Source organism: Loa loa (assembly GCF_000183805.2).
Source record: "Loa loa unplaced genomic scaffold supercont3.198, whole genome shotgun sequence".
Classification (NCBI taxonomy): domain Eukaryota; kingdom Metazoa; phylum Nematoda; class Chromadorea; order Rhabditida; family Onchocercidae; genus Loa; species Loa loa.
Genome location: NW_018108378.1, coordinates 106,530 through 119,453, shown reverse-complemented (window position 1 = coordinate 119,453; position 12,924 = coordinate 106,530). Strand labels below are relative to the sequence as shown.

At 30.7% G+C, this 12,924-nt stretch overlaps 3 protein-coding genes across 3 annotated transcripts in view; 2 read left to right on the top strand and 1 right to left on the bottom strand.

Annotated features, from left to right (window-relative positions):
* Positions 1-256: 256 nt before the first annotated feature.
* LOAG_08290 (hypothetical protein) lies at positions 257-5,017 on the top strand (the record flags this gene model as incomplete). The annotated part of the gene is made up of 10 exons (XM_003143822.1): positions 257-368; positions 663-749; positions 1,049-1,166; positions 1,307-1,458; positions 2,553-2,717; positions 3,208-3,397; positions 3,788-3,914; positions 4,005-4,195; positions 4,485-4,632; positions 4,802-5,017. 10 exons carry the CDS (start codon positions 257-259, stop codon positions 5,015-5,017), a joined length of 1,506 nt encoding a protein of 501 aa, XP_003143870.1.
* A 621-nt stretch (positions 5,018-5,638) lies between these two features.
* LOAG_08289 (hypothetical protein) lies at positions 5,639-11,234 on the bottom strand. Its single transcript, XM_020447662.1, has 15 exons — positions 11,215-11,234; positions 10,766-10,925; positions 10,235-10,309; positions 9,825-10,093; positions 9,396-9,513; positions 9,179-9,268; positions 8,854-9,018; positions 8,330-8,548; positions 7,975-8,099; positions 7,522-7,726; positions 7,263-7,367; positions 6,922-7,107; positions 6,756-6,831; positions 6,190-6,322; positions 5,639-5,925 (listed from the first exon to the last, which is right to left on the bottom strand). The coding sequence occupies exons 2-15, from the start codon at positions 10,916-10,918 to the stop codon at positions 5,910-5,912; spliced, it is 1,935 nt and encodes a 644-aa protein (XP_020302132.1). The 5' UTR covers positions 10,919-10,925; positions 11,215-11,234; the 3' UTR covers positions 5,639-5,909.
* A 1,483-nt stretch (positions 11,235-12,717) lies between these two features.
* Positions 12,718-12,924, top strand: part of LOAG_08369 (hypothetical protein) — a gene marked incomplete at both ends in the record, with an annotated part of 3,592 nt that continues 3,385 nt past the window's right edge. Inside the window, one exon of the mRNA XM_020447682.1 lies at positions 12,718-12,766. Coding sequence (XP_020302117.1) covers positions 12,718-12,766 — 49 coding nt within the window. The remainder of the gene's footprint in view (positions 12,767-12,924) is intronic.

Genomic DNA, 12,924 nt, shown 5'->3' with positions numbered 1-12,924 from the left:
ACTTACCTTCCTCTCTCTCTCTCTCTCTCTCTCCCTCTCTCTCTTTCTAATATTGATTAACATAAATGTTTGAGTTCAATTTATAACTTTATTAATTATTGCTAATTTAAACTATTTGAAAAACATTTTAGTTAAGAATCGATTGTCAAATGTTTATGACAAAATTGTTTCATTGCCACGAATTTATTACATTTAATAATTTCCATTTTAGACAACTAAATGTGAAAGAAAATTTGTGCATAAAAGACCTATTATGATGTTATTTTTTGGTTTAATTGGCTTTGGTATTGGTCGTTGTATGCCATGGTCACTTGGTGTACCATTGATCGATGACAGTTTTTCTAAAAAGAATCTTCCAGCATTTTTTGGTCAATTATTTGACCTTTACAGAATTTAATCAATAAATTATGGAATAGAAATAAATAATTTTAAATGATATTATACATTTGAAAATTCAAAATTATTTATCATTGCAATGTTTGAAAGATAGCAAAAAATGACATTTAAATTGACAATATTGTTATGTTTGCCTTTCACTTTTTTTTTTTTTTGGCTAATAGCATTCTAAATTAAACCTCTTAATATTGCATAATGATATACTTTAATTAATTCATTGAATGTCATCAAAATTGTTCAAAAAAAAATTAATGGAAATATTTTAGCTGGTATGAACTTTATTCGAATTCTAGGACCGGTATTTGGATTTTTGATCGGAAGTTTCTGTAGCAGTTTTTACTATACCCTAAAACGTATCTAATAAATGTTTTAAATTTACTATAATTATTTTTAAGGTTTTAAAGAGTTTGCAGTGAAAAGAGATTAGCATCTTTTACGTGTAAGATAATGAATTATATTGATTAAAAGTAAAAATCATGGAAGCATTGTTTCTTTTTTTTTTGATTGAAAGAATTTTAATTATTTGTAGGTAAGATTAATAAGCATTAATGTATGATAATTATCAAAAAAGTTTGTCTGCTTTCAAGAATTAACAAGATTTAGTAAATTACTGTGGTAAGATTTAAGATTTAAAGTATACAATTACTTTTAGCACCACCGGGTTTATCGGCAAAAGATCCAACTTGGATAGGCGCATGGTGGTTAGGATATTTGCTCATTGGTCTATTACTAATTATACCATCAACAGCATTGTACTTTTTTCCGGTCAGGTATAAAAATTTACATTTTTTATTTTTTTTGTTAGGGAGGGGGAGAGAGAGAGAGAGAGAGAAAATAAAATGGATAACAAAGAAAGCACCATTGATAACTTGAAGGATTGTGTTTGAAAAAGAAAGAAAAATAATTCCAGGAACAAATCTGAAATAATACCAAAACTTTTATCTGATACCACTAAAGATGACAATTCCATGGATAGAAATGAAATTAAAATGTCAATATTTGACAAGTATCATAATAATGATGCCATGGAAACATCATCGTCAATTTATGGCAAATTTCAAGGTTTGTAAATTGTCACATCGTTTACTCCAAGTATCATTAGCTTCATTAAAATATCAGCAAATGTTATGCGACTAGAAATTATTGTTACTTCCTGATTCTCAAAATTGTTATGATTAAATATTCATTCCATCAATGCATCAATGGAATTACTTGATTTTAACTTTGGATGATTTGTCAAAAGCTGGTGACACCTCAAAAATAATTGTTTGTTAAACTATTTTACTACATAAGATGTGACTCGGATGACATTTTTTAGATTAGAAAAAGATGAAAGATCATATTAATATTATTAATTTGCAATAAAACTTTGTAAAATGGGAAAAGCAAATTTGTTTGTTCCGTAAATTGAGTATAAGAAGGGAACGTTTTGTTTTTTTACCATACGCGTGGATTCGTTTGCAAAGTATTAGTATAGTATTTTAATGTAATAACATTATCGAAAAATCTAGTGAAGATAATCAACTTGAAATAGTGAATGTGAGATTGAAAGGTGACAATCACTGTTAATCAAGTGTTTCACAGTTACTTCAAGACAAAATTAAGATACATATGAAATGGTGACAATGACCTTTTCTACGTGTGGATTAACTAAAATATGTGAAAAATTAAACAACGAAATTTATTCTTTGGATGATACCTTTTTGGTAGTCAAATGAAATAATGGAAATATTGAATTTTGACATTGATTATCTAACGATTTACAAGTTGACGAAATCAATAAATAGTGGTGCTTAAAAATCACTGTCAACAAAGTAAATAATGGCATTGATTGATTATGGTGGCAGGAATATAATGAAACTATTGATCATTTTGATTAATGATAGTAGTAAGATGATATAAGATTAAAAGTAACAACATAGTTAGAGTCGAATGAGATAAGAAATTAGTAAACAAAAATATCTGAAATAAAACATCGACGAAATTTAAAGAATGGTTTAATTGAAGGGAAATTGTAAATGATTTTAATAGTTAAAATAATCATCGCAACATTATTTAATTATTCTAATTAGTAAAGTACTAATGGAATTATAGTAAAAATACCACAAAATAGCATTATTTGTTTTTATTATGAATTTTCATCATTAATATTTCAGCACTCTATAAAGCATATGGAGAAATATTACAATCGAAAATATTTATTGGTCTTTTAATAGCTCGAACATTTGATCTCTTAGCATTTCGTGGTTATATGGTTTTCTTGCCAAAATATCTCGAGATGCAATTTGGTATACCCCAATATAATGTACATATACTTATGGGTTAGTTCTTGAATTATTCATAAAAAAAAAAAAAAAAAGATCAATAAATTTTCAACTGAATGATATTAATGTTTTCCAAGATGATAATCTGAAAATAAGAAAGGATTGAATAAGATAATAGAAAGAATGAGAATTACAATATAATACTATTTTAATATTAAAAAGAAAAGAAAAAAAAATAGGATAGAAAATTTCAGACTTATCAAATGTCATAGTCGCTTGGAGTAAGAAACAAATTAGGAAAATAGTGAAATAAAGTTAAATTAAGGAATAAATTTTTAATAAAATATTGACTTGAATAAATTTTTTTTTCAAACATTCTTCGTTATTTTTTTTTTTTGCAATTTATTGGGTAAATAATTGTATCCTTATTTGCTGAGAAAATTAATTTATTGTAGCTATATTTTCTTGTCCCATTGTTTCATATTGTAGCTATACTTTCTTGTCCCATTATTTCATCTCAATTACTAAAAGATGAATAAATCTTTAGCATCCTTTGGTATATTTGGACTTGCAATTGGTGCAATAAGTGGTGGTATAATTATACGACGTCATAAATTTAGCGGTCGTGGTGCAGCAATATTAATTTTGGTCTTTTCTATTGTCAACATTGTTCTCTTCTTTAGTAAAGCCTTTTTTGGTTGCTATTCAACAGTAAGTATAATTGGTGCTAATGGCCGGTATGTATTATCATTAATTTGCAATACTTCTTAGTTATCCTATAATCTTTGAGAAGAAAATGACATTAATAAAAAAAGAAAAAAACAAAACGAACTATTCCTCATCCTTAATTTTTGATAAAATAGAGCTCTTCGTCTGATAATATTTCTTGATGTAACAGAATCCCTTATCCGCTAAAATGAAAGATAGGCAAGATAAAGTAATTTAGAGTCTCTTATAATGTACCGGTAGAAATAAGGAATTCCAGAAAGCAATAACTAAATTCATGGAATTAATTGTAATTCAATAAATATTATATATATTGAAAAGTTTTGATTCTTCCATGCATTTAGCTGGAAGAAACATAATATTTTGAAATTTATAAACTTCTCTTTTAAACACATTTTCAGGTCAACTAATTATAATTACACACAACCATGTAATGCAAATTGTGGTTGTCAATCAGCATCTCTATATCCGATTTGTGACAAATCCGGATATGCTTACTTCTCACCGTGTCACGCCGGATGTCGTGATGTTTGTTTGCATTTGTTCATTCATTTGTTGTTATCAGTTATTGGAAGGAGAAAAAAGACGAGAGTTAACTTTTCAAATGTTTCATTTCAGGTTAGGATAATCGATAGTATAAAGCATGAATTGGAATTTTCATCATGTGAATGCAAACCTGAAGAGGTGTTATCAAGGCGGAATTGTCAAGATGATTGTAATCTCAAAGCAATGCTTTTCTTCATTCTCATTATTATCGGATCATTTGCTATTGGCAATTGTCTGGTACCTGGAATGCTTTTACTTTTAAGGTTATCATTATGATCACTTTCTAAAGTTGAAGCATGAAGGAAGTCTAATTTACATGTATGAGAACTGAATAAGGCTTACTAATCTATTCCGATGTTTTTAGCTTCTGAACAGAGGAATCCAAATTTTCGTTGGAGTAGAAGGATTGATGGTTTCTGAAAAAGGAAATAGGGAAACTGATAGAAATAAGTCATTATCATGATTATCATCCTCAACAACCAAACAAATTATACATTGTTCTTTCTAATCACATATAAACATAACCTTAGATGAATAAGGTGAAACATTTAGGTCAGTACCACAGGTACACCGAAGTATTGCCCTCGGTTTCCAAGGTTTTGTGGTAAGTTTATTTGCCAGTCTACCGTCACCACTTATTTGGGGAACTATCGTGGATACCACTTGTTTGGTTTGGAGTTATACATGTCCTGAAGCTAAGGTATCTCTTTCTTTTTTGATTATGATTTCCTTTTCATTATCATAATTTGAATATTTGTATCAAAAAATAGGTCTATTTCAAAGCACTGGTTTCCTTTGAATTATCCTAAGTGACTGCATTAATCTTTGATAGATCCGACACTTTGTTCTATTAAACTTTTTTTTTTTAGGGCGCGTGCGTAATTTATGAACCAGTATTATTACGTCAACGATTACACTTCACGTACGTAGCTTTTCGTCTTGCATCAGTTGTAGCCGATCTTTATGTAATCAAACACGCCCGTGGTATAAATATTATCGATGTAGAGGATAATAGACAAAAAAATCCCAATGATATAATGGCAGCAAACGTAGCTGAACAATCAGTAAAATGTACCTTTTGCTAATAATGCAGTTATATACCGGATAAGGTATAGCATCAATTTGCCGGAACAAACACGTCCAAGCATATGGTTTACAATCGCATTCAGTGCAGTTTATCATCCCCCGGTGGAATTTGCTAAAACCTGTATACATCCTGGAATATATAGGTTATTGATTATGGAACTCCGGCGCAATGATGTCACTCTGTTGATTTAATATGAAACTATTCATAGCTACAAATAAATTAGCAATATCTTCTTGTAATATGACTAATTTACGACTTACATTAATTAGTTTGACAATTTATCGCACAATTCATAGTAAATTACTTCCATGAAGTGTGGATTTCATTTAAATAAAACCATTGATACAGTATTCACTTTCCCTCTCCCAGAGTTTGTCATCAGCGTAACATCGGACTGAGTGCGCCCTGCTCTATCCAATCAGTTCACAATCGTTGTTATTTTAATACAAAAAGCACTGATGCAACCTAATTCATTCGAATTTTCATTATCTACATTTTGATTTTACTAGCATATATGAAGGTCAATTTGAGCTGTTTCAAAATGTTGACTTTCAAAGTTCATTGACCGCTGCCCCGTTTCTCAGATTACTGCCATATGAAACACAGAAATACATATATCGTTTATGAAATCCTAATGCAGAGAACAGTAACACGATCAAAAAGTTCTGCATCAACAAACCTGCCGCAACAAAAAGATCAACAATATAAATAAATTAACAATTTCTTAATAGTCTAAATTCAAAATCCAGCAAATCTGACAATTTTATTCCATGGATACAATAGTAAAACTCCGAGAAGCTAAAGGAAATTTGTAATCACAAAATATGAAGTAACTAAGGATTATCTGAATGAAAATCCCATTTCTCCGCTACAGCATTTGTTCTTCCACATTATTTGGTTTTTTCTCTGCAACATTGTATTTAAATGAATTCCGGATCTTTAATTAAATTTTTTATCTAGCATTTTAAATTACTAGAAAAAATCTATGTACTAACTTCATTGAGTAAAATGTCTGATTTACCATTCCAAAATTAATTTTCCTGCATTTCCTACTGATACGATATCACAAATCCGATATGATGCTTAGAATCTTCATTATTCGTCAATATAATAAATAGTGGACCTTTGTAATCACAGAAAAATTATCAAAATAAATCTCGAATTCCTTACTTCCGTCTTGATGCAAGTATTCTCAATAAACGGTTTCCAGAAATAAATGTCATAGTGCCAACCACTGATAAATATTTCAACGTTTCAAACATAGTTAACTGTAGCCAGAAAACAAAGTATAACCCGAATATTCCTTCAAAATAATTATATAGCAAGGTATTATAACATTAAAGTAATCGGAAAGTACTGTAAGTTACAAAAATGATTTCCAATAATCGTCAAAATAAAGACAATAAAGCTCATTGAAACACATACTACAATGGACTGAAAATCAAAGTAAGGTGGGTACCATCCTACAAAAAAAATAAATATAATCTAAGTTAATCGGGAGGGTATCTGAATGTCCCTTATTAATGGGAACAAACAAAGAACAATCTACTTTAGGCTAAAAAGCCAAAACAATATAAGCTAGACTTTTTGGGCGAGCAAATATCGTTAGTATTTATGGCACACGAGAGTAGAAACAACTCTAAAGGATTTGTCGAACTCGTAGTACCAAGTTTCGATCGAATCTAGATCATTATTACCTAATGGTTTCAATTATAGAAGAAAATATTTAAACTTACCTATTAAACCACCATGGAAAAGCAAAACGAAGGGAGACGCTGGCAAATTTCCAAAATTGATTCCAATGCGTAACCACTGAAATTTTTCAAAAATTAAAATTGCATTTGAGATATTAATTTAACACCACCAACAAAAAGTTCCAAATATTCAATGACTGCAACATACCAAAATAAGGACAATGAGCAATGGAAATGCAGAGAGGAAAACAAAAATAGTTGAGACAATCCGTGGAGGCCGCTTTTCTGGTTCTCGAAACATATGCTTGATTTCTGGTGCTTTTTCGTAAATAACACGTTCGGACTTTTTGATTTTTGAAGCAGCTGCTGCAGGAAGTTTCAGGTTAATATCCACCTGCAAAAGCATTGAAGTAAATACGGACAGAATTCGTAGCTGTTAAAAATGATGGCATTCCTATTAATTCAATTAAATTATCAACGTTCCGGCAAATGCCGAGTTTTACGTCTAACAAATATAATATACATTTCACTAAAATTTTACATTCATACCAAGTTCCAGTCCAATGCATGCGATATTGCCGAATCACCCACTACCAGCCGTACCGCATATCGACCTGATAAACCTTCAAAATCTTTTGCAGCTTTCTCGAAATCCTAAAAATTCAAGCGGTAATTTGTAGGATATTTGTCGGGTATCGCATGAACCTCCTTAATGAGAATAGATAACTGTGTTCGACACAGTAACATAAAGCTTGATATAAAAAAGATCCAGTTAATCCAAGAAAAAAAGAAACTCAATTAATCATACCACGTCAAATATGTAATTGTGGTTGTGGTCCGGTGTGGCAACAAAGATAATTTCTTGACGAGTGTTACTATGAACAAATATTACGAACGCCTGATGAACCAATATTGCTTCATCAGTTTTTGCTTCTTTAACTTTAAATTTGATCTCCATCTTGCTGTGCACGTCGGCTTCCAGAGTTTTCCCAATCTTTGAACTCTCTTTAACACTGAAAAAATGAATGTACTTCTAATTCCATCCTTCCCAAGCTATACCAGTTTTCGTTTTTTAACAGACTAATTTTAAAATAAGGAGAAAGTGTCCATCCAATCTTATTCCCCAGAAAGAACTGAATTCATAAATTTGAACTCAAGTTTAATTTAAAGCTAATTCGCCAACAATAACGAAACATAGGAAATCTAGGAATGAATCTAAACACAGTAACTAAACAACCTGGTCCAGCATTTTGGCACTTACGAGATAGATGACGACGGTTTCGAAAGTTCCCGATCGAACACCGCCACTGTGACATCTTCGACACGCACTTTTACAAGTACTCTCGTCACCAGTGATGCACCATTTGTTCCAACCAAACGTTTATCCTGCAGTGGTATAAATAAAACAGTCTAATGCACTTTGGAAAAAAAAAGCATCAATAATTAAACGTCCACAGAACCAAAATCAAGGGGAATGTGCACTTCTTTACTAAAATGTAGTTTCCTAAAAAGACATCATTTTCTAAAATTCCAGAATATGCTTACGATGTTCACACTAAGTTTTCCCATTTAAATCTTTCATTTTAATAACTCTATTGTATAACATGAAACATTACCTGACTTCCTGCGGTTAGGGCAAGATTATAAAATCCACGTTGTTTGGCATTTTTAACATGCACTTCATACAACGTATTAGTTTTATCAGATGCAACTGCTTTCAACTGTTGTCGTACAACCACAACTTCTTTAGAAGCTATATGTGTCGCTGCATCCAAAATCACTGACAATGGGCCAACCGATTCACCTAATACGTTCGAAACACGAATTACCAAAGGCTGCAATGAATTTTCATTGTAAATAAGCAACTTAGATAAGGAGATGGTAGAAGCCCAATAACACTGTTGTATATCAAAAAATTGAAGCAACTTCTATTTCTTTTCGAAAATTTTCTATTACTAAACATAACAAAAATATGCTGTAAGTTTGAAGATATGAATATGGTAATGAAAAAAATTTTCGAAAATGCAACTTTGACAGACAGGTAATCAGTTTATGATAACCTTATACTTATGAAGCTCCTGCATCTCTCGTCCTGGAAAAAATTATCATCGCAAAAAAATTTAATGTGAAATGAACTCACTTTCGTATCCAGTAAGGACATGCTTGATGCCAAAGAAAAGACAACTGGAATTTGGAAATGGTTATTCGCAAGCTTCTTCAATGTCAGCAGTAGGAGATAGGCACCACGATCCAACTGTACAGTTCTACGACTAAGCAAATAATTTGCTAATTTCACCGCTTCGTCCTAAACTTCGTCCTTAAGCATATGAATTTCAATTTTGAGCCCATATTTTTTAGCGACTGGAGTTGAGTTACGATTCCGAATTATCTTTATGGAAATTGCGCACAAACGATAACGACATTTAATACTTTCTCGTTTTGTTGGTGTTTAAATAAAAACTAACGCTTTTTACACTTGGTGACTTGTTAAGTTTATCAGCTAGATTGTAAATTCCATAAACGCCAAAAGCAGTGATTGATAAGCCGCCTTCCAACTGCAATGGTTTGATGTCATTGAATTTATTCACTTTTTCAGTGGAATTTTTTATTCCTTTCCCTCATCTAGCCTCACATTTATCGATTTCGTTACCAAAAACCGACAAGTAAAGTTCTGGAACTTACTTGAAGATACTTGCCATCCACTTCATCCGCCTGACCAACCAAATCCTCGACACGTATGAAGTACTTTTCGGCATTGGTATTATCCAACAAAGCTGCCGCATTTAACCCATATGCAAGACTAAAAACATGATCTGATACAATAAAACTAGAACAACTAAAACGCAAGATATAATATTAGTTCAACACCTCTCTAAGAGAAAAAAAAAACTAAATATTTAAAAAAAAAACAAAACAGAATCACTGAATAAATTTCAAAGGTCCAAGCTGACATTTTAAGGACTTAATTTTTCAATTCACAAAAATAGTATCATGAATAAATTAGGTCGAGCCAGCGAATGATTAACTAACAGATACATGTATCTGTTAGGTAAGCTGTAGAAGTGGTAACACCAAATTAATATTACATGCTATATCGAAGTCAAAAGTAACCTAGAAGCACCATCATCTTTTGCCAATGCAACAGTTAAGGCTTTGGCAAAACCATTATAGTCTGCTTTCAATTTCAATTTTTCGGCAACAGCAAGCGCCAAATATATGTCACGAGAAGTTGGGGAATTTTCTTTTAACACTGCTTCGACAGTTTCTTTAGCATTCGGTACGGAAAGCGTACAATCTTTTAGAGCAGCCGCAGCGCTAACTGCGTGATATAGTTGTTCTAATTTCTCAGCATTTACTTTTCGAACTGTACCGCAGAGAGCCTATAAATTGTACAAGCCTTACTAGATACTCATATAAAAAGTTAAATATCAGAAGACGAAAATGAATAAACACTTCTATCAAATTTCTTAAAATACACGAATTATGAAAAAAAAGACGATGAATCAGCATTTCTGAATTACCTTATTCTTACCAGCTTCAATCGGAATACCCGCAAGTTTCAAACCAGCTGCACCATGATGTATAGCGGATAACTCCTGGAATGATCTAAGAATATATATATATATATATATATTGGCACTGCAAACAAAATATTATTAACTTGGACTTTCTAATCACAAGCTGATGATATCATAACAATATGGAGCATTATAGTCAAACCAATATGAAGATCATCGTCAATGTAGTGGTTACAAGGTTGCAATCCGAACTCGCTTTAGCTATTTTGAAAGTTCAGACAACTAGTTAGTTTACGAGCACAGTTCACAGTCTTCTTAGTTTATTATTACGAGATGCCCGTCCTCATCATTAAATCCTCCCCGCTTATAAGGTCTCAACTATCAAATACAAACATCTAAATCGCCTTGCCTTCAGAGGTAAGGATCTCTATACCATGTGCATATTATGATGCGCTTACAAAGTAAAGGTGATATTTCACGATTTCGTAGTTTGGAAATTTAAATTTAAGTTTAAAAAGATTTAAAAAATCAAACGTTGCTATCAAGAGCATTGATTAGAACAGCGTGTAACGACTTCTGACTTTGTTCATCCAAATAAACATTCAAAAATGGTGTACCACATTCAACCACAAAAAGAAATAAGGATAAATTGATAAGCGATGCATACCAAATTCGTCTTGTCCCCATCAAAATTCTATAATTCGAATGTTTTCTTTTCGAAAATTTCGAAATTTCAAACAATACCTAGTGATCATTGGGCAAATTCTTTCTGAAATCTCGGGATTTCAGTTTTACAGATGAAAATTTCGATTCAACATTTTAAATAGTCTAAATAGTCTTAAATAGCTTTAAATAACCTTAAAGTCTAAAATTTTGTTAAAGATTTCCGAATTCAAAGTCAAACTTCGATATTAAGTCACATAAGTTCCAGTCTACACATACTAAGCTAAGGACGAAATTTGAAAAATCAACGAGATACATACCCCTTCGCCAACAATACTACGTGTCTCAGTACCACTATGTTTAATGCATAATGAAAGTGACCTCACTATGCAATTACGTTATTTCATGGTAATTTTTTTTCCAAAAAATTTATCATCACCTGTTGAAACATCCGTAATTTCTAAGCTAATTAAGTCTTTTAATACCAAATTCAAAACCTTACTCCAGTCTTTGTTAGAAATTTTAATCCTAAATGACTCGTCATTACAGCTCAGAAAAGTAGTACTTACCGGGAAACTCCAAATTGTTAAATTATGTTAAAAATTGAAAACTTAGTTATAACTTGAAATTATATTTATTTTTGTTTTTGCTAATATTTCAGTTATGGATCAAAAGAGTAGTTGAAAAAAAAATGAAATGATAAGTTTAAATAAAATTTTTACTCATTTCATTTGAAAAAATTTTATTTCAAATTTGAAAGTTTTACACGAACAAATAATCAACTTCTTCAGTCTAAAACATCAAAAGGATCAATGATCAAGTGATTCATAGAATCAATGATCAAATGATTCACTGTACAAATTCGCATAGAATTGCATAGAACTTTACTTCTCCCATATTTTTAAATCAAATTTGACGAATTAGTAGTACTATGAAAGGAATGGGATTGTTTCGATCAAGTGATCTTTCACCTTCATTCATCTGTGTTTTTCATTTATCTCAAAGAGTAATATTTTAAAAAATTAAAAAGTTTTTTATTTTAAATTTGTCGTAATGATACAAAAGAAATGCTAAAAAAGTCTTCATTCTTCCTCATAATTTTCCTCGAAAAGTTGGCAAAAAAAAACTTGAAAGAGTTTTAAGTTTCCATAAAATTTAAATTTTTAAATTATTTTTAGCAAAAAGGAAATGAAAATGCTTACTTTTTGGAGAAATTTCATCTTTTTTTTCCCTTTTTTTTGCTGACCATTGAACTTTCTGAATGAAAAAAAAATTTTGGCTTTTCTTAGGAAATGGGAAATGTCACACGAAAGATGTCACAAAGTTTGACAAGAGTTTCTTATCTGTTACAACATCTTCAAATTACTTAAAGCAGTTGTTTCCCAATGAAATACAATATCTTTCCTCGTTCCTCTCTGGATAAGTTCATTATTTCGATACTTCTTGTATGACAGAAAGGTTGTTGAGAGAGATAAGCTCTGTAAAATTTTTAAACTAAAGAGCTAATCTAATCTATATGATTCTATTACTACTACTACTACTATTATATACTTTCGTGTATAATTCCCATTGCTCGAATGAAGTAATGGAAATTGGTAGTGATATCAATGAGGAATTGAATTCGACTTTTACAAGGTTTTCATCAAACTACTCATTTCTTTTTTTTTTTGAAATTTATTTAAGAAATTATTCAAATTATACTTCATTTGGTGACAAGTGAAGTGACAACGGTTGAATGATGCTAAAATAAAACACAAAACATTTCCGGATATTTTGACAAATAAATATAAAATGTTACGGTGGAATTAGATAACGGTTGAATAATGTATGATATAAGAAATAAAGCATTTTCGGATATTTTGACAAATAAATGTAAGATGTTATGGTGGAATTAGACGATAGGTAAATTGAAAATAATCCATAATGTTTTGAGAATTGATATTATAAGATCGAAGATCAGGTATAACTAACAAATATTACCGGGAATACATTATTCATTAAGAGATAATTCTGGTAATTTTGTTTTTTTT

What these genes read in the sequence shown, in the direction of transcription:
- LOAG_08289 (XM_020447662.1), bottom strand. Translation starts at nt 10,918, where the DNA reads ATGGGGACAAGACGAATTTGGTATGCATCGCTTATCAATTTATCCTTA. An exon ending in TGGATGGCAAGTATCTTCAA is followed by an intron (nt 9,269 to 9,395) that starts GTAAGTTCCAGA and finishes AAACCATTGCAG; the next exon opens with TTGGAAGGCGGCTTATCAAT. An exon ending in TGCTCATTGTCCTTATTTTG is followed by an intron (nt 6,832 to 6,921) that starts GTATGTTGCAGT and finishes GAAAAATTTCAG; the next exon opens with TGGTTACGCATTGGAATCAA.